Genomic DNA, 22,829 nt, shown 5'->3' on the forward strand with positions numbered 1-22,829 from the left:
TCACTTCATTTAGTTTGAATTCATTACTGCTGCTGATCTCTCTATTTACTAAGGAGAGCCTTATATGGCATTAGTTTGGCCATGCTTCTTGTCAGTATCAGTTATTGGTATGTGGAAGGAAATCAATAGTTAGTTAGTGTTGATGGGTTTTATGTAATTAACTTCAAATGTTTTGGCCTGCTAATTAATTGTTCTCCGGTCAATCTTTATGACTGAAATTTTCTTCACGGTCAAAGTTATTGAAGGTTTCTATTCATTTATCGGAATAAGTAAGAATGCTCAATTCTGAACACAATACACTTGTTTTCCACAAATGCAAATGAAACAGCCAGCTAGTGTTTTTAAGAGTGTGACACTGTATAAAATGATAAAATGATGCTGGAGTTCACTGGTGATGTTAGATAAAAGGAATCTTAATGTTACATAAGGCGCCTGTCTAAACCATTAGTACGCCTACCTCTTTTTTTTTTACTTTAATTTTTTATTTCCCCGTTTTCCTTTCAGGAGAGTCCGTTTCGGTCATAAAGCACACCGACCCTGTGCCTGACCCCCGCGCAGTCAACCAGGACAAGAAGAACATGCTCTTCTCTGTGAGTCTGAAGTCTACCTTCCCCTTTCATCTCTGTCCATCTGTCCCTCCCTCGCTCTCTCCCTCTCCCCTGCTCTTTCCATATCACCTCTTCCACGGTCATGTCATCCTTGTTCTCAGCTGCCCTCTTGTTGTGAGGCTTTATTGACTTTGTGACTGTTTTGTTTCACTGGTCCCTGCTGTCATTCTGTGTGAGTCACTTAGAGCATCCTTGATACACTGTTCCCTAGCCTGGTGCACTGTGTTAAAGTCTGTTATGGAGCCAATAAGAGAGGACTGGAGCTTGTTGCAATTTATTGCATTTTAGTCTCAGACATAAGTTAGCAAAGATAGGTTTTACCTATTTTTACCCATTTCCTTGCTGCAGATTTGTAAACTCAACCATTAAAATTCATTAATTTGAATATGTTCCTCTGTTCTCCTCCACGACAGGGCACCAACATCGCCGCGGGCAAGGCGGTGGGTGTTGTGGTGGCCACGGCCGGCGCCACGGAGATCGGCAAGATCCGTGACGAGATGGCGGGCACAGAGCAGGAGCGCACGCCGCTGCAGCAGAAGCTGGACGAGTTTGGCCAGCAGCTCTCCAAGGTCATCTCGCTCATCTGCATCGCCGTGTGGATCATCAACATCGGCCACTTCAACGACCCCGTGCACGGCGGCTCCTGGATCCGCGGCGCCGTCTACTACTTCAAGATCGCCGTGGCGCTGGCCGTCGCTGCCATCCCTGAAGGTTAGTGTCGCCATGGTGACAGAAGCATGGCGCAAATGTGTTTTTGTGTTTTTTGATGCCCGACTGAACAGTTGGCAGGTAGTTCTTTCACAAGCAGCATCATGATTATAGATGTCGTTCATTCACAAAGATTCAGAGAAACCAGGGACAGTTGGCTGAGGCCAGACATCACTTCAGATCAAACATTCGATTCCCACTTAAAGGAAACTTCCGGTCTGAAAGCAGCCTAAGGTCTCTCTTCTCTTTCACATGAGCTACAATGCTTTGTTTAGTCTCTAGGGGCGCTCTCTACAATAGCATAGAAGTAAAACATTGTGAGCCCAGTCAGTGACCTAAAGTAGCTGTTTACTTTGTAGTGAGCATACTCACAAGCCTATGCCATGCTTTTTCCTCACAAATGCATGTTACGGTCTTACTCGAACCACACTGATTAATATCATTTTGGTCCTCACCGAAAGTTTTATCATCCAAAAAAAGACCCTGGGTGGTTTCCTTTATGTGTTTAGTTGAAGAGCTACTATGAACATTACTTACTGTAAGGTTGCATCATGAGCATTTAAGAAAGTCCGTGTTTCCTTGATCAGTCTTTGTACCTAATCTTTTTCTCTGTTTCTCTGTAATCTCTCTCTCTCTCTCTCTCTCTCTCTCTCTCTCTCTCTCTCTCTGCAGGTCTGCCTGCTGTCATCACCACCTGCCTGGCTCTGGGCACTCGTCGCATGGCCAAGAAAAATGCCATTGTGCGCTCGCTCCCCTCTGTGGAAACCCTGGGATGCACCTCCGTCATCTGCTCCGACAAGACGGGCACCCTCACCACCAATCAGATGTCTGTCTGCAGGGTAAGGCCAAGGATTAAAGTTCTCCGTTGTACGACGGATTTCCGTCAATTTGATTTTAGAAATGCCATATTTGAGATCGATGCATATCTCATGAGAAAAAAATAAGAGGGGGGTTCCTAGGCGACTATCACCTTTTCTTTTCCTTTTTTTAAGGCAACTACAAATATTAGGTCCGATGAATTAATGTGTGTGATGGTAAATGTTTAAAGACCGTTTGCTTAAAGAAAAGAACACGTCTGGAGGACTAACGGTCTAAAAGTTGAATTATAGTGACACAATCGAGACAGCTGATGAGGTTGGCCAATCCGTTTAACTTTTTTGGATATGATACATTGTGAGCTCTGTGCGAATTCGGGGAAGAGGCGTAGGCTAGGCTTTCCGTGCATCAATGTAGACAATTTCTTGCGAACTCTTGTCATTCATTTTGGGTGTGGCTATGACTTGAACAGAGCCTGCTATGCCACCCAATGTAACCTATTATTGCTTAGGCCTTCACATTTAACGACAGTAGGTTGTGAGTGTATGTTGACAAAAAATAACCATGCAATTAAAATAGTCAACTTTAAACTTTGCTATAAAATATTATTAATTTATAGCACAAAACCATGACCAGTAGGCCAACCAGAACCTCGCATATTAGCGTCATGATTTGTGTGCGTCTATTTGGCAAGGCCACTAGCTGAAACGGGGGAGAACTACAAACTACGTTTATCTATGGCTGACCGTTTTTGCGCTCAGAAAGTAGGCTACACATGTTCTTTCATAGCGCAACACGACCTGTCCCTCACCATATCGCAACCTCTTGTCAACCTTATACAATCTGATGCTGAAGACAAAAAGCTCCAGATTATGCGTTATCAAATCTTGACATCCTGCATGAGCACACACAGTATTGCTGCTCATTGGAAATCTGAGTTGTCTGTAAAACTCAAAATTACCACGTTTTCATTAAATGCGGATGAGGCAACAAATGGAAATATGAACAATATCTCGAATGTTCTGATTCGTTACTTTGATGAGGAAATGGGAAGTCTTGCAAACTTGATTTTATATATTTTACTTGGTGTTGAATTGCATATTAACAAGAAAAGAAAAAAATCTCCCCTTTAAACACTTTTGGCCTGAAGTAATTAAATAAGAGTGTAAGTTAAAGCCCTTCTACAATATTGCTGCAGTAGAAAAGAACAGCAATGGCTTGTCAGCAATGGTCAGGGATGGTACTGAAATATTGTTTTGTTCATCAGGAAAACTCAATCTCAATCAAAAACACTCTCAATTCGTCATATTCACATGGCGGCCATTGGCGGCTAAAACAAGGCTACAGGGTACACAAACAATAGGATTGTTAGGTTCTATGCATTCACCTGTAGGTGGCATTAATTATATAGTAAGTGTACCCTCTAGCCTCTGTAGTTTTGGTTTAAACAATGGCCGCCGTGTGAATAAGGTGGATACTCCCTTTGCTGTTTGCATCTTTTTGTACATTAAAAATCAATAGGTCTCGACCGCAAAAGGGGTGCTATCTCTATAGATAGATATGAACAATGTATGACTTATGGCCTGAAAAAAGTTCAGTCAAACGATTTTTTTTTTTTTTTTCACTTTAATCCCTGGGTAAGGCCCCGCCTATATTTGACAGTCAAGCTCTGTGCAGGGTTTAAAGTTCTTAAGCAATGTGCAGGAATTTAGGCTTGCCTGGGCTAGTTAAGATTTGAAAATAGATAATAATGTATAATGTGTTCAAATATATCTGATGAAGCAAAGAACATTTCTGACCCTGAACTTAAGTCCTGTACTTGATTTAATGTCATTTAAGGTGCAGGAGTTCATGGAGTTCAGTTGCTACAGCCATTCCAAAGTAGGGGTCGACCAATTATCGGCTGGGCCGATTATTAGGGCCGATATTTAGCATTTTTATAATAATTGTATTGTCATTTTTTCCACTGATAGGCCGATATTGAAATGGGTAACTAATGAAACGCGGTACTTTGTCTGTAAAGCGTCTCTCATTCCCTTCATCCCTCTCATACCTTACATTGCTGAAGTTGCAATGAATCACAATCATCTACACTGAAGTTACAAAAACACCACTTTGTAAGCTATTGTTCTACTTTGTAGCTATTGTAAGCTCTTTGATCCAGATCAATAAGTAAAGCACCCACTTCCTTCATTTAGCGCATTCCCGATTGATGCACGTTAGTGATATGCTGTTTAGCCTACTAGTTAGCCTACAAACTCAGGTGCTGCGCGTCGGAGATCTTTGTCTCCACCTCGTCCATTAATTGTGAATAACAGGACACCTTGGCGAACGTTATCCCTTAGGCCTACATAGTAGACAAGTCCTAAATTATGCGATAGCGAACGTCTAAAAGTCGATTTGCTCCTTTTTGAAACGGACTGTCGGAAAAGACGAGGCTACTGGCACCCAGGGCCAGCCGTAATTTAATCCGACTTGAAGTAAATCGCGTTCTGAGCTGGCTATTAACGTGCCTTTTAGGCTCACAAAAGTGTAGCTTATGGCCTACATATGGACACAAATTGCATGCTTAAATAGCCTAAGAACTATTTTAAAACTGTTTTGTTAAACTATTCAACCGTAACACTTGCCATCACGCATGCACCTCTTCCTCTCCCTCTCCCTCTCTCGTGCACACACACACACGATGGCAAAGCATCCTCTTTGTGACGGGTCCCTTAACAAGCACATAGACTAGGCCTAATGGGCTATCAAAATAATTGCTATCACTCAGTTCTTGGATTAACATCATACACAGGATTTACACTTGTGATGCAAGTGAAGAAAAAAGAAAAGAAGAAAGAAAAGTTTGCATAATTAAATGCTTTTGAATGAATTTTTTGCAGCATATTGCCTTTACTATCTACCCCCCCTTTTTGACTGACATATCTATGACAACTGACATATCGGTTTTACATAATGGTTATCGCCCTCCTGTTTTGGTAATAATTGAAATCGGTATCGGTCCTGAAAAAAACATATCGGTCGATCCCTATTCCAAAGGTTGACCATACAGTTTAACCACAATAAGAATATCCCCCAAGATGTAAATATTTTGTGTTAAACGGCACCAGACAGGCTCTTGTTCAGTCGGTTTGTGGCCAAAATATGTAGTGTACAGACCATTTGAATGATATTTTGTGTTAAGATATTTAAGTGTACACAAGCGCTTGCTATCTTTTAAATATAAAAAATGAATTTTCAACACCTCATAAAATGTGTTTAGAGATTGGAATACGACTATAGTGAAACACAAACAAAACAGTAAAAACTGTAGCCTCCACTAACTTTCTGTTTGTCGGTGACTTGTATGTCACTGCTGATTCTGTGGCCTTGCCAGTTATTAAGCCGTCGCCTCCAGAGAGGAAATTGTGTTGTGCCATCAGAGAGACGGAGATTTAGCCGTCCCCTAGCTGTCACATTGTTTTAAGGGTTTGTTTTGTTTGCGTGTTTGGCTCAACAATTTCATTTGCAAGTTTGGCTCAACAAAGTGCATTTGGCCGGAAAAATAACTGCTGTGTTAATCGCCAGAAGGCGTGGAAATTGGTGTTCGTCTCCCAGAGTTCTGGTGTTGGATTGAGGACTCGGTCTTAAATGAAGTAATTTCTAGTTGCTACGTCCATGTGAGGTGTTTGTCCAGTGGAATATTTTAGTTGACTGGCCTGCCCTGTGCTCTCTTCCCGCAGATGTCTGAAGCATTGATTGATTAAATTCAAAAGCCCTGTTCTCACCTAAGCATAAATCACTTTTCATGTGTCGCTCTGGGGTCCGTTTCCCAAAAGCTAACTACGATGCATTTTCCGTGGTAGCGTCACTGACAAATGTGAGTCACACGTAAACGATCTAGAAATACAGTGTTGATATTCGATCGTATTTTGGTCACAATTAACTAAGAGCTAACAAATTTGCTCTTATTTTCTACTGTTCCAAAATTAAAACCATGATATGTGACCATATGAAGCTTAAGTCTTTGTGCATGCGCAACTTAAATCTATGGACTCCCATTTGCCAGTGACACTACCAAGGTTGCTATCATAGTTAGAGATGATGCTTTTGGGAAATGGACCTCTGGCTGTCTTAGAATGCCCCCCTCCTATCGTTACTCTTCCTCATTCAGATGCTGTTCCTCTTTTGCCCCTCACCTCCTTCATGCGCATCCTTCTCACTGTGATCTCTCTCTCCCTCCCTCCCTCTCACTGTCTTGCTCTCTTACTTCGCGCTGATGTCTCACTCTCCCTCTCTTCTGCTTCTCTTTCTCACCCTCTTTCGCTCTCACTCATTCTTTCCTTTTTTCCCCTCTTCTCACTATCACTCATTCTGTCCTTTCATTCTCTTTCTCGCTCGCTTTACCCCCCTCTCTGAGCCAGTGCACCTGATCAGTATGCAGGAGGGAGATACTTGCAGTGCTGTTGCGTAACTGACCTTGTCTTGGGGACTCAGTCTCTGCCTGAGCTTTAGTAGCCTCAGAGCCTGAGATGCAGGCTGTGTAAAGACACACACACACACACACACACACACACACACACACACACAGCATCAGCTCGCTGGTCAGCCCCCTAGAGCTATGTGCTACAAATCTATAGCTTACATGCCTCATCAATCCACCTGTTATGTACTGCCAATGCAGCCTTCTCCTTCAGCGCAGTTCACCGATTCTGTTCTCTCAGCCTGAACTGACATTCTGTTTAATCACACATGCACTTCTCCCTCTTGATGAGCAACCCATCGCATTTATTCAGTTTATATTGTCCACTACGCACTAGGCTATTACATAAATTGCTCCTAATATAGAAGCATTGAATGCTTCACCCCTCTACAGTGTGAATGGTGCTGCTGGCCTGGAATAGTGATGTCCGAGCTCGGAGGGTTTTTTATTTAGTTTATTTAGTTGAATGTGAGCGAGCGCGAGGGGTCCCTCTCCATGAGGCACCCGCTGGACTGTGACTGCACACTATCGCTGCAGCGCCAGCCCAGATTGCCTCCGTCGGGCGCCCCTATCCAGTGCCATTTCCACTCTTTTTTTTTTTTTTTTTTTTTTTTTTTCTCTTTCTTTTCTTTTTTGAATCATTTTTCTGCTATTAAATATATATTTCTGTCTGAAAGCCAGCGCCGGCGCAGGCCTTTGAAGTCTGCTCTGCCTGAGAGGGGAGGGGGAGGGCGAGGGGATGGAAGGGAGAGGGGAGGAGAGGGAGAGGGCGATAGACTGCAGTTTTTCTTTTGTTTAGATTGGGGGTGATGGCGACTGACGAGCCGGGCTGGGCCGGCTAGCGGGCAGATAAGGCCGTGCCCAGCGAATGCCAGCTGCTCCACCAGGACCCCGGGCCTGCATGTCTGCCCGCCTGGCCGCTTTGTGTCCACACTGAGGGGACTGTGATGAACTCTCACTTTCTCTTTTCTCTCTCTCTCTCCCTCTTTCTCTCTCTCTCTCCCCTTCCACTCTTTTTCTCCATCATATTCATCAGTCCCACTTCCAGCTTTCACCTCACTTCCCCTTTTTCTTTCCTCTATAGCTGTCAGCTTCAGCTTCCTCTGTTGCGTTCTTAAGTTTCTCTCCTCTCTCATCCCCTTCTTCCACTTTTTTGCTCGATAAAGCTCCTTTGCGTCACTCGCTCCGTTATTCCCTGACTCCTCTGTCAGCATGTCTGCCTGGCTCAGCTCTGGCTATTGTCAGGAACTAAGCCAAAGCCCCGTCATTCTCTCCCTCTCTCTCTCCCTCCCTCACGCTCTCTTTCCCCCTTGCGCTGTCTTTCTCGCTCTCTCTCTCACTCACACTCACCCTCTCTCTTTCCCCCCTTGTGCTTCCTCTCTCTCTCTCTCCCCCTCTCTCTCTCTCTCTCTCTCTCTCTCTCTCCCCCCCCCCCCTTGTGCTTACCCTCTCTCCCTCCTGCTCTCTCTGTGTGTGGGCCTCAGGTCTGGAGTGGTGGCAGCTCATTGGTCACCCCATGCTCTGCAGCAGAAGTGGAGTCAGTGCAGACTTGGTGATGCTGAAACTCCGGGCTGCTGAAACTCTCCAGCACTCTACTGCCCCCTGGTGTCTGCTGAGTGTCATGGTTTTTTTGTGTGTGTGCGGCCTTTTTCAGATGTTCGTTGTTGACAAAGTGGAGGGAGACGGCTGTTCCCTGAAGGAGTTTACAGTTACTGGATCCACCTACGCCCCTGAGGGACAAGTGTGAGTGTCTTGTTGTTTGTATGTGTGTGGTCATTTACAAAACATCCACTCACAGATGCACAGACATAAATCTATGAGCAGACTCTGGTATGGTCTATTCCTTATTCATCGCCTATTCACCTGCCATTCCATTTTCTTCCGTTGGTGTCCAGTTTCCATGAAGGCAAGGCGGTCAGGTGTTCCGAGTATGACGGTCTGGTTGAGATGGCCACCATCTGTGCTCTGTGCAATGACTCATCACTGGACTACAATGAGGTGAGTTTCTCATCCTGGCATCATATATCCCTCCTCAGGCACCTGTCACAACCAGTTCTGTTTGCCATCTGACATCAGAAATGAGATTTGCTTAAGCACATAAGCCAGAGGATGTCCGTGTCTCCTGGCTTTCAGGGATGGCAAATGACCGGCGTTGTTGTTTGATCTTTCCATCTTTATAATGTTGGTGAAGCCCAGCCGTGGAAATGTAAATCTGGAGATCAACATGTCTTTCCAGAGGAACTTTGAACGGTTGACTGTCATCGTCTCATTTTTTTTAATAATGTATGAGGCTCTTTGTGACCCAAGTCCCTGTGTGCCCTGTGTTGTCCTGCAGACCAAAGGAGTGTTTGAGAAGGTGGGCGAGGCCACCGAGACGGCCCTCACCTGCCTGGTGGAGAAGATGAATGTGTTCGACACTGAGCTCAAAGGCCTATCCAAGGTTGAGAGAGCCAACGCCTGCAACTCGGTGAGTTGTCTGCGCTGATCACGACTCCCTAGACAGAGGAAGTCACTGGAGTAAAACCAGACAGCTGTGGGCTGGCCACAACAAATCCCACATGTGGGCTGTCATGGTTAGATCAACCACAGTATTATAAACGTGCCCCATATTGTTTTCCTCGGTTTGCCATTGTTAGCGGCTCAATCCAGGTCAGGTCAAACCACCAGTGTAGCCTGGTGTGGTGTTCATTGTCTGTTTGCTGCAGTCAGTTAATTGTGTGTGTGTGTGTGTGTGTGTGTGTGTGTTTTGCCAGGTGGTGAAGCAACTGATGAAGAAGGAGTTCACCTTGGAGTTTTCTCGGGACAGGAAATCCATGTCTGTGTACTGCACTCCCAACAAAGCCCGCTCCTCCATTGGCAAGATGTTTGTGAAGGTAGAGGCTCAGTGCTTCATCTATTAACACTATATCTCCAGCCCTGCAGACCTCTAATGTTGCAAACATTTGCCCATGAGTCAAATTGTAGCTCAGCTATAAGAGAACTGTGCCAAGTGCATGGATATGATGGGCAAAGTGCACACACAGATGGAATGTTTGTCAGTGGTATAGAAAGTAACTGTAGATCAAGGCATTCAAAATTAATAATTATTACACGGCTCTTCAGAGTGCTGCAAAAAGTTACATTCACGTGAATGGGCCTTCCTAACTTTCGGGGTCTGTTAAAACTATATAATGAGTAAAGTTTATAATGACTGTCGCTGTCATTGGCAACAAGTAGTCCGTTAGCTTATTGCAATGGAATTTCTTTGAAAGTGAAAGTCAGCAAGTAAGACATTGCCATGCAACACCTGAAACTGTCAAGTTCTATTTGTGTGACGTGGAACTGTAACAAAATCATTTTAAAAATTGCCCTGCCGGGACTTATTTTCCGATAATGAACAGCTGACAATTCATTATCCGTTACATAATTAATAGTAATAATTAATAGTAATTCATAATTAATGTTAAAATCCACAAACATTCAGAATGTTGAGATTTTAGGTTTTACGTTATAATTGTATTGAACAGAGAGAGATTTATTATAAACCCTCATGCACTTGTCTATTTACAGGGAGCTCCTGAGGGAGTTGTGGACAGGTGCACGCACATCCGCGTGGGAGGCAACAAGGTGCCCCTGACGGCCGGCATCAAGGAGAAGATCATGTCCGTGATCCGAGAGTACGGCACCGGCCGTGACACACTGCGCTGCCTGGCACTGGCCACCAGAGACAACCCCCCCAGCAAAGACCAGCTCGTCCTGGAGGACTCCGCGCGCTTTGCAGAGTATGAGGTCAGTTCAAAACACACACACTCTTAACACGCGCACACAGAAAATAGATTGTAGGGCCTCATACAAAACTATTGAGTAGAGGACAATGCAGTCCTCAGTCCTCATTGTCTATACAGGGGAATTCCACATTTGGTCTGACTATGAGAATGACTGCAAAGAAATGCACAGCACCAAGGGAGCACTGAACATTCTTAATGTCATCTTTAGGAGTAAATGAAAGAGAACAAAAGCACTTTTGTAAAGGGGGATGTCTATTCAATAATTGTAATTGATTGGAGAGGGTTGCCATGGCTCTTGAATAGAAGAAGTGTGCTGAGTATTGTCATTCCCCTTCACTGTGCATCGCTCCTTTCCTCCGTCACCCTCCTCATGCCATCTCTCGTTTCGTGTGCAGACGGACCTGACGTTTGTGGGCTGCGTGGGCATGCTGGACCCACCGCGTGCCGAGGTGGCCGCCTCCATCAAGCTGTGCCGCCTGGCGGGCATCCGCGTCATCATGATCACCGGCGACAACAAGGGCACGGCCGTGGCCATCTGCCGGCGCATCGGCATCTTCGGCGACGGCGAGGACGTGTCGCGCATGGCCTACACCGGACGCGAGTTCGACGACCTGTCGCCGGTCGCCCAGCGCGAGGCCGTGCTCACGGCCCGTTGCTTCGCCCGCGTCGAGCCCTCGCACAAGTCGAAGATCGTGGAGTTCCTGCAGTCCTATGACGAGATCACCGCCATGGTGAGCATCCCAGATAGGTTCTTTAAGTTTGGTTGTTTTCAGGAGTGCATCAGTTGGGGAAAATATCCACAGGTGTGCCTGTGACTGTATAGGGATCAAAGTATCAAAAGAGAAGTGGTTTTAACATTAGGATCGATCAATGTGTTTAAATAAAGCCTTTATTTTGATGGCTGTATCATGAAACCACATTTAATGTCTCTGCCCAGATTGTTTTGTCCGTAGACTTTAGGCACTTTTGCCAGCCTAGATGGTTACAGTGCATGTTACGCAGTGATGTATACTGTTTATGGATAGCATCACCAGCGTAATGCTATATGCCAAATTTAACTTTTTTTTTTTAAGTTGTGAAAAATAATTAATAATTGTCTATATCGACTTGTATGAATAATTTTATCAATATCATATTTTCCTGTAGCTTTATACAGTTAAATTCTCAGGGACTGTGACTTTAGCTGACAGCTGACCCGTTCTTCCTCTTTCCCATCATGCTCTTCTCACAGACTGGTGACGGTGTGAATGACGCACCTGCCCTCAAGAAGTCCGAGATCGGCATTGCCATGGGCTCCGGTACCGCCGTCGCAAAGTCCGCGTCTGAGATGGTGCTTGCCGACGATAATTTCTCCACCATCGTGGCTGCCGTGGAGGAGGGCCGTGCCATCTACAACAACATGAAGCAGTTCATCCGCTACCTCATCTCCTCCAACGTGGGAGAGGTCGTCTGGTAAGATTACGCCAGATCAGGCCAGTCTTCTAAAACTATTCTTACGGAGCGCTTCAGTTGCGCAGTCAGTGTAGCCTCCCTGTTAGATAGAAGAAATGGTCGGAGAGTACAATCAGTGTGATTTTAATCAGGGCTGTTGGAGAAAGTGTACATTTACCCAGGAATGTCTTGAATATCCCCCACATTGACCTTGAAACTCCTTGAGGGCATGTCTTTGTCACATACACAAGGGCAGAATGTTTGTTTTTTTACCTCCCATATACATTAAGACGTCGTCAATTAATCTGAAGAGGTCATTTATGCTTATCATTTGATATGAATCAAGTTGTCTTATGTGATTTTAAGTGCCTGTAGGGTAATGGGCCATCTGTTGTCGCTTTAAAATGTAGTTTCCCAAATGTGGATCTTCATAATCGCCCCAGTGCAAAGCCAAATGGAACTCAACCCTCATTATGTCTGGAAGGGGCCCAAAGTTGTGCTTGGCTCCCAGCAGCTCTGTGGAAAGCTCCCGTGTCACTCACTCCAGAGCCCTGACCTCCAGTTCCCAGTCCATCAATCACATCGCCGCCGTAGTAACACTGACGTGAACGTCTCTCTCTCTTTCTCTCTCCATGGCGACAGCATCTTCCTGACGGCGGCGCTGGGCTTCCCCGAGGCTCTGATCCCCGTGCAGCTGCTGTGGGTGAACCTGGTGACGGACGGCCTGCCAGCCACCGCACTGGGCTTCAACCCCCCCGACCTGGACATCATGAACAAGCCCCCCCGCAACGCCCGCGAGCCCCTCATCTCCGGCTGGCTCTTCTTCAGATACCTGGCCATCGGATGTGAGTCTGCGTTTGTGGACGAGTGTGTGTGGTGCAGATTGTGTGTGTGAGCCCTTGCTCGTTTAAAATATAATCTAATATGTAACGTCCTTTTGTGTGTGTGATGTTCCTATGCTACTCATAACATGTGAGGTGGTGTGTGTAGGTTAACACTGTGTTAGTCACTCCAGGCGTATGAAGTGTGTAAGTTTGACGGCGTGTTTTTGTTTTGCTCTCTAGGCTATGTGGGTGCTGGTACTGTTGGAGCTGCTGCCTGGTGGTTCATTGCTGCTGAGGATGGACCCAGGATTACCCTCTACCACCTGGTATGTACTCACACCCCAACATACCAAATAAATAAATGTTCTCTATCACTCCATCTCTCTCTCTCCATCACTTTATCAGTATGGTCCATTATATTTCTCTGGAACTCTGCCTACTTCAAATTCATTAAGGTATTTGAGTGTGTGTTTGTGCATAACCTGTCTAACTGTCTCACTGTCTCTCGCTCTCCGCAGTCCCACTTCCTGCAGTGTGCGCCCGATAACCCTGACTTTAATGGCGTGTCCTGTGAGATCTTTGAGTCGCCCTACCCCATGACCATGGCCCTGTCTGTGCTCGTCACCATCGAGATGTGCAACGCTCTCAACAGGTCAGTCACAGAATCTTAAGTGCTCTGGACTCTGAACTGGATTTATCACTAGCTTATCCGAGTTCCTCTGATATTGCCACTCATTTTAATGTCCTCTAAAGCAAACAACTGTACCAGTAGAAATGGCAGCACATTGCTGAAGTTCCAAAGGTGCAGATGTTAAGATGTCAGTGTCTGTGTCTGTGTGCACAAAGGCAGTAGAGGTTGTGTTTGTCTTAGACATGCCATTGACTGTTCATGCGTCTCCTCCCAAGTGTGTCGGAGAACCAGTCTCTGCTGAGGATGCCCCCATGGGACAACGTGTGGCTGCTGGGGGCCATCTGCCTCTCCATGTCCCTCCACTTCCTCATCCTCTATGTGGAGCCCCTGCCGGTATGTGTGCTGCTACAAGACTTGAAAGAAAAATCCGTTTTTTCTGATTAAAGCTTGCACGAGAACATCATTCTGGTGTATTTTGTACTGTATGTTCATGTATAAAGTGGACAGGGAAGATGCATGTTTCAGTTGAAGGAGATTAGGCCACATTTCACATTTTCACCTATTATGTCTTCAAAGTATTATGTGCATAGTAGTATATGGATTATGTGAGGCCTGTTGCTAATCAGTTTCTAACCGACCTCTTAACCTTCCTCTCCTCAGATGATCTTCCAGATCACTCCCCTCAACTTGACCCAGTGGCTGATGGTGCTGAAGATCTCTCTGCCCGTCATCCTGCTGGACGAGCTGCTCAAGTACGCCTCCCGCAACTACGTGGACCCGCCCAAGGAGCTGGACGAGAAGAAGGGTTGCTCGCTGGCCAACTGCATGGAGGGCATCTCCTGGCCGTTTGTGGCCATCTCTCTGCCCCTGTTGATCTGGCTGTACAACACTGACACTAACCTGGCCGAGATGTTCTACTCCTCCTGACTGACCTAAGCACAACAACAACATACAAACAAAAAAGAAATGAACCCCCCTCCCCCCACCCACCCCCCTCCTTCTTTGTGTGTTGTAGCTAGAGATTGTGTGAGCGTTTGCGTGCCAGTATGCGTGCGTCTTCAAGTGTGTCTGTGCAGCAGTGAGCGTGCATGTGAGGGACGAAATGTTTAACACAACCATAACAATAATATAAGAGAAAAAAAACGCCTATGTTTCTTTTTAATAAAAGTGTATTGGGGAGGGTGTATGTGGGAGGGCGGGGGTGGCACATTGTTTCTTTCAAGTTTTTTCGGGAGCTTTTTCCCCGTGGTGTAGATTACTTCTGCCACATCTGGTCTTGAGATGATCAGTTTCTCTTTTTACGTTGATCATTCGGTTGCCTTTTTAGAAAGTTTTTACAATTTAACAAATTGTAACTTCTCCATGGTCTCATTTCTAATCCATAGTCTTTTTTTTTTTTTTTTTTTTTGGTGCCCCCTACTATCCATTGGAACATATGGCTGAGAGATTGAACCATGGTCCAGAGATGTGTACAGAGATTTAACACTATTTTATGCAAGTTTTCTTTTGTCTTTTTTTTTTTTTTTTTTTTTTTTTTTTCTTTCTTTTTTTTTTTTAATCATTTTTGCAAATGTGTTTTGAAGTGGAGAGTGCACGGTAGTGTCGACTTTGGTCGTTTGAGGTTGTTTACTGATGTTTACTGTTGTGTCTTTCGTCCGAACAAACATCAAACTCTTACAGTATGAAGTGTGTGTGTGTGTGTGTGTGTGTGTGTGTGTGTGTGTGTGTCTCTCTGTCTGTCTGTCTCTGTCTGTCTGTCTAGAGTAAGAGATGCATGAGCCGGGGATGGAGCTGAGTGGTGTTGGGATGGGAGGGTTTTGTTGGGCATCAGGGAACCGGGTGAATGTTAATTCGTTCATAAAGTATCAACTTAAAACAAAAAACAAATCAGAAATTTCCTTCAAAACAAGCTGCATGTTTTTGTGATCTTGCATGCACTGTGCGTGGGATCCCCCCCCTCCAAATAGATCTATTACGTGTGTGTCCCCTGGTAATGTGTAATAATAACTCTCCTGTTATTACTTTGTGATTATTATTATTATTATTATTATTATTATTATTATTATTATAACAATACATTCTGATTAGTAAAGCCAGTTTTTTGTCTGTACTAGGCAGAGCACAGCTACCTCAATACAGCCTCCACCCCCAACCCAGTCTGCCCCTTCCTTGTTAGCCTCCGCTACCGGTCGTCTTGACCACTCCACCAGAACCACAACCATCACGGCCCCTCCTCCCTTACACCTCCTATTCGCTCGTGCAGAAAGCAACAAAACTACAAAATTGAGACCAAATCATTCCCAGTTTTTTTTAAGGATTTATTTGCCTCAGTGTGTTTTATAATTGACTTTGACATAGATTAACTTAATTTGTATGTTTTTTTTTTTCCTTTGGGTGTTTTTTTTTTTTTGTTGTTGTCCAGTTTCCTTAGATTGGGTGGGTGGGTTTGGATTGTAAGGATGTAAATGTTACCGATAGGGGACTAAAAGGCGTGTGAGTATGTGTGTGTGAATCAGAAGATACGACAACAATAAAACCGAAACAACAGATGCCGAGTTCTTTTTTTTTTTATTTTATTTTTTAGTTTTTTTGGCAGTTATTCAGAACATGAACTTGACAGTGCGAGGAAGAGAAATGCTATTGTCACACTTTATTTTCTACATGACAAGAAAATACACTCTCATGAACCATATAAAACGTGGGCCTCTTTGTCTTTATTTAAACTACTGAGGGTTTTTTCATCCATCATTCATGAGATGAATGCTGCATGTTAAAGTTAATGGTGCAAAATATACTTGAATATTAAAGTAAGTCAGCTAAGTTAGCACTGCAAACAGAGTGTGAAAAGATTTAATACATTGAAATTTAGGTCTACACTTTAACTGCACTATTTAGGTCTACACTTTACCTGCACTATACATATAACATTCAGAATTACAAACATATTTTGGAGTCCACTTTACACTGAATTTCAAATTCTATTATGAGTTCCAAATCTCAATCTTCTACTGTTAAAGTACTTATGTAATCTGTGTTTTAGTGTAGTGATCACACTAAGACCGGTCCCTATAAGGTCCCCATCTGCATGTTATCTGTTGCGTACAGTTGCAAAACAACACTGTTGATATGCTGCTCTGACAGAATGATCAGATGCTTTATTGAACTAATAACAAAAAAGAGCTATAAAGAGATGCTGATTGCACAGGTATACAAGAGTGAAACACCAATGTCTATGTTACATGTTACTTAAGCGTGTGACAAGTTGACAATCACTACTAGGATAATTGTCAATTTATGTTACACCCGTAACAAAAGTGTCATAGACTTATTTTTTTTAACTCATGAGGATGGCAATCCAGCATGATACATGCTGAAAGCTAAACAGGGTAAATCATGGCATTAATGATTTTCAAGGGTACCGAGGTGAACTGAATTCAAATCTGCTATATGCTCAACACAGAATGTAAGTGTAAGCTTCATTAGATGGTAGACTAGTGGTTGTCACCTAAACATAACAATAAAAGAATTCTGATAGTGACATGGCTGTTATTTTGTCCAGGTAGTATTTTAAAAATATATTGCATTTAAAGTAACAGTATTGGTATCACAATGTTCATATCTGCTGTGTTAATATAACAAGATGTGTTGTATTGCTGGTTAAAATGTAGATTTATTAAAAAATTGTTTTAGTAACTAAAATGTGGGGATGTGTGTGTGTGTGACTGTTTGTCTGTCTGTGTCTGTTGGTCGAGACATCAATCCTAGATGTTCTTCTTCTGGGGTGTGATGTCAAACAGCTGAGTCAGCCTGCATGTGTTCCTTGGAAGTCCAGATCAGGTGTCCTTCGTCCTCCAGGTATTTTGCCCTCTGCTCCAACTTTCCCTTGGAAAATATTGATTTAATGTTGATTTTCTCTTGACCAATATGTTTGTTCTGACTGTTAATACCACTGCCACACACAAAAGGTTGACAATGTGTAAGACAATGTGGTAGAAACATGGAATGAAAAAAAAAGAAAATCCCTAGAAAAGCCTTTATTTGCTATCACGAATATTTTTACATGTATCCAAAGTCATTTTGGACGGCAATGTTCTTGCAACAGTTACCAGGTCTTTGAGTATAGAATGGTTCTTTGCCATCACTCAGGCCTTGTGCTCCCTCCATATATTTTTGATGGGATTCAGGTCTGGACTCTGGCTGGGCCACTCTAAAATGTTGACATTGTTCTCTGTTAACCATTTCTTGCCTTGTTTGGCTCTGTTTGGAATCATTGTGTGGTTTAATGGTCCAATGTTGCCTATTGGGGCAGGTCTCCACGTCAGAGACTGTTTTTTATACATCCAAGTGTTGGCATGGATTTGAGCATATGCACGGTCTAAGATCAAATCTGTGTGTAAGAGCGTTTTAGAAATGAGGCCCCTGGTGTACTCTTGTAAAGGTTAAGCTGAGCTGTGCATGTTTGGAGAAGAGTGATCCATGATCAGCATGATTGCCAAATGGTCCATTTTGGGATGGGATGAAAATTTCAACCACCAAAACACCATACCCATTACCCAGTGAAGAATCGCTAGTATTAGTTTGGGGTGTTTTTCAGTCAATGTGGCCTGGTAACATGGTTAAAGTAAATGGCAGCATGAGAAAAATTGATTGTTTTGCTGTTTGTATCTGTTATGATAAGATGGCAACATAATGGTAATATATTAACCAAAGACAAGCAGAAGTTCAATATGACTGATTTATTAAAAAAAAAAAAAAAAAAAAAGGTATGCAGTTATTAAAGTGTGTGCAGTCTATCTGTGTGTGTGTGTGTGCGTGTGTCTGAGACGTCCTGCATGGTGTGTCCAGGTCCAGGGCATGGTTTGGCAACATCCTCAGATGTCCAGGTGTTGTGTCCTCAGATGTCCAGGAGTCTTCAGATACTCCAGGTGTCCTTGGATGTACTTTGTCCTCAGGAAGGTACTGGTAGGCCCCAACTAAACTGCAACAGGTAGCATCTGTAAAGAGAGAGGGGTATAGAGGGTAGGTGTTAAGACACTACTTTGTAATATATTACTGTATTATATTATTTTGTTGTACTTTTATCGAGTATTAAAAAAGGATATTAGGGCGATGGGAGCGTGCTCAGCAGCTGGTCCACCCACTGCTCCAGACAGCTGAAGAGCCCGTCGGCGAGGGCCTGGAGACGGCTGTAGACACTCAGGTCCAGAGAGAACACCTCCTCCAGGAACGCCCGGACTTCCGCCTACAAACCAATATACCGGTTAATGTTACACTTTTGGAGTAGATCACAGGAAAATGTTCTCAGGGTGCGGTCAGTACTTACCTGCAGCATCTGCCAATATTGATGTGCAGCTGGTGAACAGGCCTCAAAGGGCAGGAAGGCATGAACCACTGCAAGCAGTCGGTCCAGGAACCCACCCTGCACCCGCTATGGGGGAGATAATAGAGAGAAACAGGGTCAGTTAGGCATCACAACACAATGCAACACGTCACAACAGGCACAGAAAGTATGGTGTTGTTTACAGGGACCAGCTGGCGTTGAGCCACATCAAACATGTCAAACAGTACCAACTCATACATGATGTCACACGATTGATGTGGTGGATCTGAAACACAAACATGACATAAATTATACATCTATTCAAGAGATGTGTCTGTGATATGAGTTTATAATGCTAACATACCCTCGCCTCCAAAAGCTCCACCTGAATGCTCAGGGCATTCTCTGAGTTCTGGACGTAGGCCACCAGGTCATCAAAGGCCCGCTGAAAGAGATCCGCATCCTACAGGATAGATAAAGGTGAGAATGAGATAGGTGGTAATGGCGTATGCTTCTACCATCAGGATGGGCACATTATCTATAACATAGATGTAAGATAAAACGCATACCCTCCCATTCACTGTGGCCAGGTTGCGCAGGATCATCCTCACAGCAACGCTGGCGTAGTTGCACTGCTGGTCGTCGCTGAGCAGGATCTGATGGAGACAGGACTGGGTTTTGTTAAAGACCGTCACCACCATCAGCAGACGGTCAGGGACCACAGGGGCCAGGACGAAGCTGGTTTCAGACCTTTCTGAGCTCACCAGTGATCCGTTGGCAGACAAGGTCACCCGCTTGCAGGTCTTGGATGTCTGGATGACCTGATTGGAGACCATATCATTGTATGTGAAAAATAAAAACCTGCTCCATCAGTTAGCACAAAATGTAAAAAGATAATTTGATCATAATTAAAACTAGTTTGTACCGGAACTCCATCCATGAGAACCAACAACTTGGACTCTTGCTTATGGTGAGACACGGCACGGACACACCTCACCACAGCGCCACTAGAAAAAGAAAAGAAGGATACATTTTAAATGAATGAATGATCTCCACACAGCTACTGGTATGTAAAGGCAAGAGGACTGGTAGCTCAGTAATTCCTCTTCAGCCAAATCAACACCATCTCTACCTCGATGATAGTTGCAGCATCAATGGTGGTGTAGGTGTCACGGTTGCCCTGAGAACAGTAAAAGGCCGTTTTAGGTCTTGATTAACTAAAGCCAATTGTAACTCATAAGTAATACAATGCAATAATAAGTAATACAATATTATCTTTTTTTTAGTTACCTCTGCATCAAGCACACAGTTCTCATCAGCGGTGAACCAGAACTGCGTCCTCAGAGATCCCTCCGCTGTCTCCCCTGAGCACCGCCTCTCTCCAACCATCTGGATACAAGACAACATGTGGGAAGGAGATAACATTCTAGATGGATTCATATCCATAAAATGGTATCTAAACATTTTCAAAATGGTGTAAGTGCATACCACAGGACCGCAGAAGAACAGGGTGGACGATCTGTACACCATGGTGTAACGAAGCAGGGTCTGGACGTCCCACTGCAATTTCACAAAACATACATTTTCAGTAAGGCATACTGACACACTGAGCATTTCAATTTTGAACTGGCTTCACTTGGTCATTTGGATACATTTGGATATTTCTGTTTTTTTTAAGGTGGTTGATAAAGAATTACAAATATCAGCACCCTTGTCAAAATCTAATTGATTAAATACCCCAGACGGCTGCAGCTGTCCATCCACACCATCCAGAGTGACCTATAAAACAGAAAACTGGTTAAAACTTGCTGTTGTTGCCTACATTTGGGTTTTATTGCTCAAAGTAATGAGTAGTGCTAAACCAAAAGACAAGCAAGTGCCTTCTTACCACCTGGGGTGCGACAGTGTCCACAAGGATGAATCCTGTGATATGAATCAAATGTTTGAAGAATACCAATTATTGTTTTATAAAACAACCGATTCTAAAAAGAGATCACTAAGCCAACCAAACCAAGCACAACTTTATCTTATCCAACTAGATTACAGGGTAGTTAACCTGAAGTTTGATTTACAATATACCTAACACATTTGCTTTAATAGTTACCATCTGTCCAGTCAGGCTGAGTTCCGACCTCCGCGGTTTCCCACACAGCCTGGGTTGCAGAGACAGCCGTCTCCTGTACCGCCTGGACACCTGCCTCAGCCCTCTGACACTCTGCCTGGATGCCAGCCTCCACCGTTTCCCATTTGGCCTGGGTCCCAGCATCAGCCGTTTCCCATCCGGCTTGGGTCGAAGCCTCAGCCGTTTCCCAGCCGGCTTGGGTCCCAGCGTCAGCCGTTTCCCAGTCCGTCTGGGTGCCGATCTCGGCAGTCTCCTTCCGCCACCTGGAAAACAGAAAAACAGCGCCCACTGCTGTCGCAGTCAGGCCTGCTGTGCAGACCACTGGGCGAAATCCTAAACTAGCGAAGAGGTTATCACGTGACGCCATTAAAAATATAAAACAAACTGCAACAATTTAAAAACAAACAAACCCAACAATCTTGTGCCTATTGAATTTGATTATAGCTAACTTTGCTAGAGTTTCTTAGCCCAGACTAGCCGATAGGTTTAGTCTTTAGCCTGAGGGACCAAGCAGCCTAATTGACAGTTGTCAAACTTTAAATAAACAAAATATAAATTAGCAGTAGGCTGTAAAGCTTGCTGGAGACAGAAATAGCAAAATGTAATTGGCAGAAGATCAAGATCTCAAAGTCGTCGGAGAACAGTCAAAATGCATCTGGTCAATGTGTTGTCCAAGAGCAACTGATCGGCAAAGTGCATTTTTCTTAAAATTCTACTTTGCACGTTCTAGAATGGAATTTCTGCAAAATTCTATGTCCACGTAGATTACATGACGTTACAGGTCATATACATCATCTAGGTTTCATCCTATTTCTTGGTGAAACAATGAATGATTATCTATGAATAAATCATTCAATTTGTCGTTGTTGTAACTTTATTTTGATGATATTTTGCTAGGTATATGTAGTAACCGTTTTAGAAAAGTTGTTTTTTTTTCTTTTCTTTTTTTTTTCAAACGTTTGAAAGGATAGCACCGTGCTGCCCATGGGTTACCGATATGTTCAGCTGGATGGTGACGGATAGCGCCGCGCTGCCTGGTTGGGTGGCTCGTTCGCTCAGTCCAGCTGGATGGGTGGTGTCCTTTTTTGCTTAAACCTTTGAATTATTTGGCCTCCCATACATCAGCACTAAGCACAAGTTGTAGCGGACGGGTCAGGGACCACAGCGGGGAAGAGACATTGGTGGTGTCTGACCTCTCTGAGCTACTCACGGTGAAGGCCTGCCAGAGGGCTGTCAGTCTGGTCAAGAAGTCCTCCAGGTTCTTGGACTGGAAGAAGTTGCTATTTTTTTGTAAAAAATGTTTTCCAGACAGTTTGACTGGACTACCTGGGCTGTCAGTGACCATATGAGGTAAACTCTGCTCAAGTGTCCTGTTCAAGCTAATGCTCTGTTAAAGCTAATACCCAAACCCAAGGAATAAGTGTATATACTGCATGTGAGAAGGGCTGAATCATACTTACAAGATTAAGGATTGTCAGCATGGTGAAGCAAATGCAGCTGGTCTAAACATCAACTAAACAACATAGAAGATTCATTTCTGTCAGTGATAGATTGGTGGAGTTAAAACATGATTGCTCAAAATCACTTGGGCAGAGCTCTGGGTGTCGTCAGCAGCAGCAGCTGAGGCATCAGCACCAGGTGGGTCAGTGGGACCAGAGGCATCAGCAGCACCATCAGCAGACGGGTCAGGGACCGCAGGGGCCGGGACGGAGCTGGTTTCGGACCTCTCTGAGCTCATCAGTGATCCGTTGGCAGACGATCACCTGCGTCTTGGATGTCTGGATGATTTACAGACCATATCATTGTATGAAAAATTATAAAACATTTGATCATAATTAAAACTAGTTTGTACATGAACTCCATCCACATGAGAACCAACAACTTAGACTCTGCTTCAGGTGGGATACCACACTGACTATCTCATCACAGCACCACTAGAAAGAGAACAATTTTTAAGTGAATGAATGATCTCCACAGCTACTGGTATGTAAAGGCAAGAGCAGGGATGGATTACTGCACGGGCCTACCAGGCCCAAGGGGTCAAGGGGCCCTGAAGCCTAAGCCTTTGCATGGAATCATTGCCTCATCATCAACAAATCAGGATGTAGGCTATGCCCAAAATGAACCAGAATACAGG

At 44.1% G+C, this 22,829-nt stretch overlaps 2 protein-coding genes across 7 annotated transcripts in view; one reads left to right on the forward strand and one right to left on the reverse strand.

Moving 5' to 3' along the window:
• atp2a2b (ATPase sarcoplasmic/endoplasmic reticulum Ca2+ transporting 2b) overlaps positions 1-14,667 on the forward strand; it is a 41,259-nt gene extending 26,592 nt beyond the window's left edge. For all 3 annotated transcript variants that reach the window (XM_048258765.1, XM_048258767.1, XM_048258766.1), the window contains exons 8-22: positions 505-590; positions 1,022-1,319; positions 1,989-2,155; positions 8,252-8,340; positions 8,493-8,595; positions 8,933-9,064; positions 9,351-9,470; positions 10,147-10,365; positions 10,760-11,095; positions 11,596-11,816; positions 12,438-12,640; positions 12,860-12,945; positions 13,138-13,271; positions 13,526-13,643; positions 13,911-14,667. In XM_048258765.1, the coding sequence (XP_048114722.1) occupies positions 505-590; positions 1,022-1,319; positions 1,989-2,155; positions 8,252-8,340; positions 8,493-8,595; positions 8,933-9,064; positions 9,351-9,470; positions 10,147-10,365; positions 10,760-11,095; positions 11,596-11,816; positions 12,438-12,640; positions 12,860-12,945; positions 13,138-13,271; positions 13,526-13,643; positions 13,911-14,177 (2,579 nt within the window). In that variant the 3' untranslated portion in view covers positions 14,178-14,667. The remainder of the gene's footprint in view (positions 1-504; positions 591-1,021; positions 1,320-1,988; positions 2,156-8,251; positions 8,341-8,492; positions 8,596-8,932; positions 9,065-9,350; positions 9,471-10,146; positions 10,366-10,759; positions 11,096-11,595; positions 11,817-12,437; positions 12,641-12,859; positions 12,946-13,137; positions 13,272-13,525; positions 13,644-13,910) is intronic.
• A 3,368-nt stretch (positions 14,668-18,035) lies between these two features.
• On the reverse strand, positions 18,036-21,066 carry LOC125304903. 4 transcript variants are annotated; one of them, XR_007195288.1, is made up of 8 exons: positions 19,496-19,527; positions 19,335-19,391; positions 19,140-19,226; positions 18,935-19,033; positions 18,819-18,856; positions 18,574-18,678; positions 18,392-18,492; positions 18,036-18,244 (listed from the first exon to the last, which is right to left on the reverse strand). XR_007195288.1 is itself a non-coding variant. In XM_048259420.1 (8 exons), the coding sequence occupies exons 1-7, from the start codon at positions 21,057-21,059 to the stop codon at positions 19,536-19,538; spliced, it is 720 nt and encodes a 239-aa protein (XP_048115377.1). In that variant the 5' UTR covers positions 21,060-21,066; the 3' UTR covers positions 19,335-19,391; positions 19,496-19,535. The 4 variants fall into 4 exon arrangements, 3 of the variants coding, with proteins under 3 accessions (XP_048115378.1, XP_048115377.1, XP_048115376.1); XM_048259420.1 differs by lacking the exons at positions 18,036-18,244; positions 18,392-18,492; positions 18,574-18,678; ... (1 more) ...; positions 18,935-19,033; positions 19,140-19,226 and adding exons at positions 19,703-19,750; positions 19,861-19,959; positions 20,059-20,130; ... (1 more) ...; positions 20,462-20,493; positions 20,675-21,066 and having other exon boundaries at positions 19,496-19,577; XM_048259419.1 differs by lacking the exons at positions 18,036-18,244; positions 18,392-18,492; positions 18,574-18,678; ... (1 more) ...; positions 18,935-19,033; positions 19,140-19,226 and adding exons at positions 19,703-19,750; positions 19,861-19,959; positions 20,059-20,130; ... (1 more) ...; positions 20,459-20,493; positions 20,675-21,066 and having other exon boundaries at positions 19,496-19,577.
• Positions 21,067-22,829: the final 1,763 nt, after the last annotated feature.

Source organism: Alosa alosa, chromosome 12, assembly GCF_017589495.1.
Source record: "Alosa alosa isolate M-15738 ecotype Scorff River chromosome 12, AALO_Geno_1.1, whole genome shotgun sequence".
Classification (NCBI taxonomy): domain Eukaryota; kingdom Metazoa; phylum Chordata; class Actinopteri; order Clupeiformes; family Clupeidae; genus Alosa; species Alosa alosa.

Excerpts from the sequence above, each read along its gene's own strand:
- LOC125304903 (XM_048259419.1), bottom strand. The coding sequence starts at position 21,059 with ATGGCGTCACGTGATAACCTCTTCGCTAGTTTAGGATTTCGCCCAGTG. Across the intron at positions 20,494-20,674 it reads TCAGCCTGACTGGACAGATG|GATTCATCCTTGTGGACACT; the intron begins GTAACTATTAAA and ends TTCATATCACAG. Across the intron at positions 19,751-19,860 it reads ACTGTGTGCTTGATGCAGAG|GGCAACCGTGACACCTACAC; the intron begins GTAACTAAAAAA and ends TACTGTTCTCAG.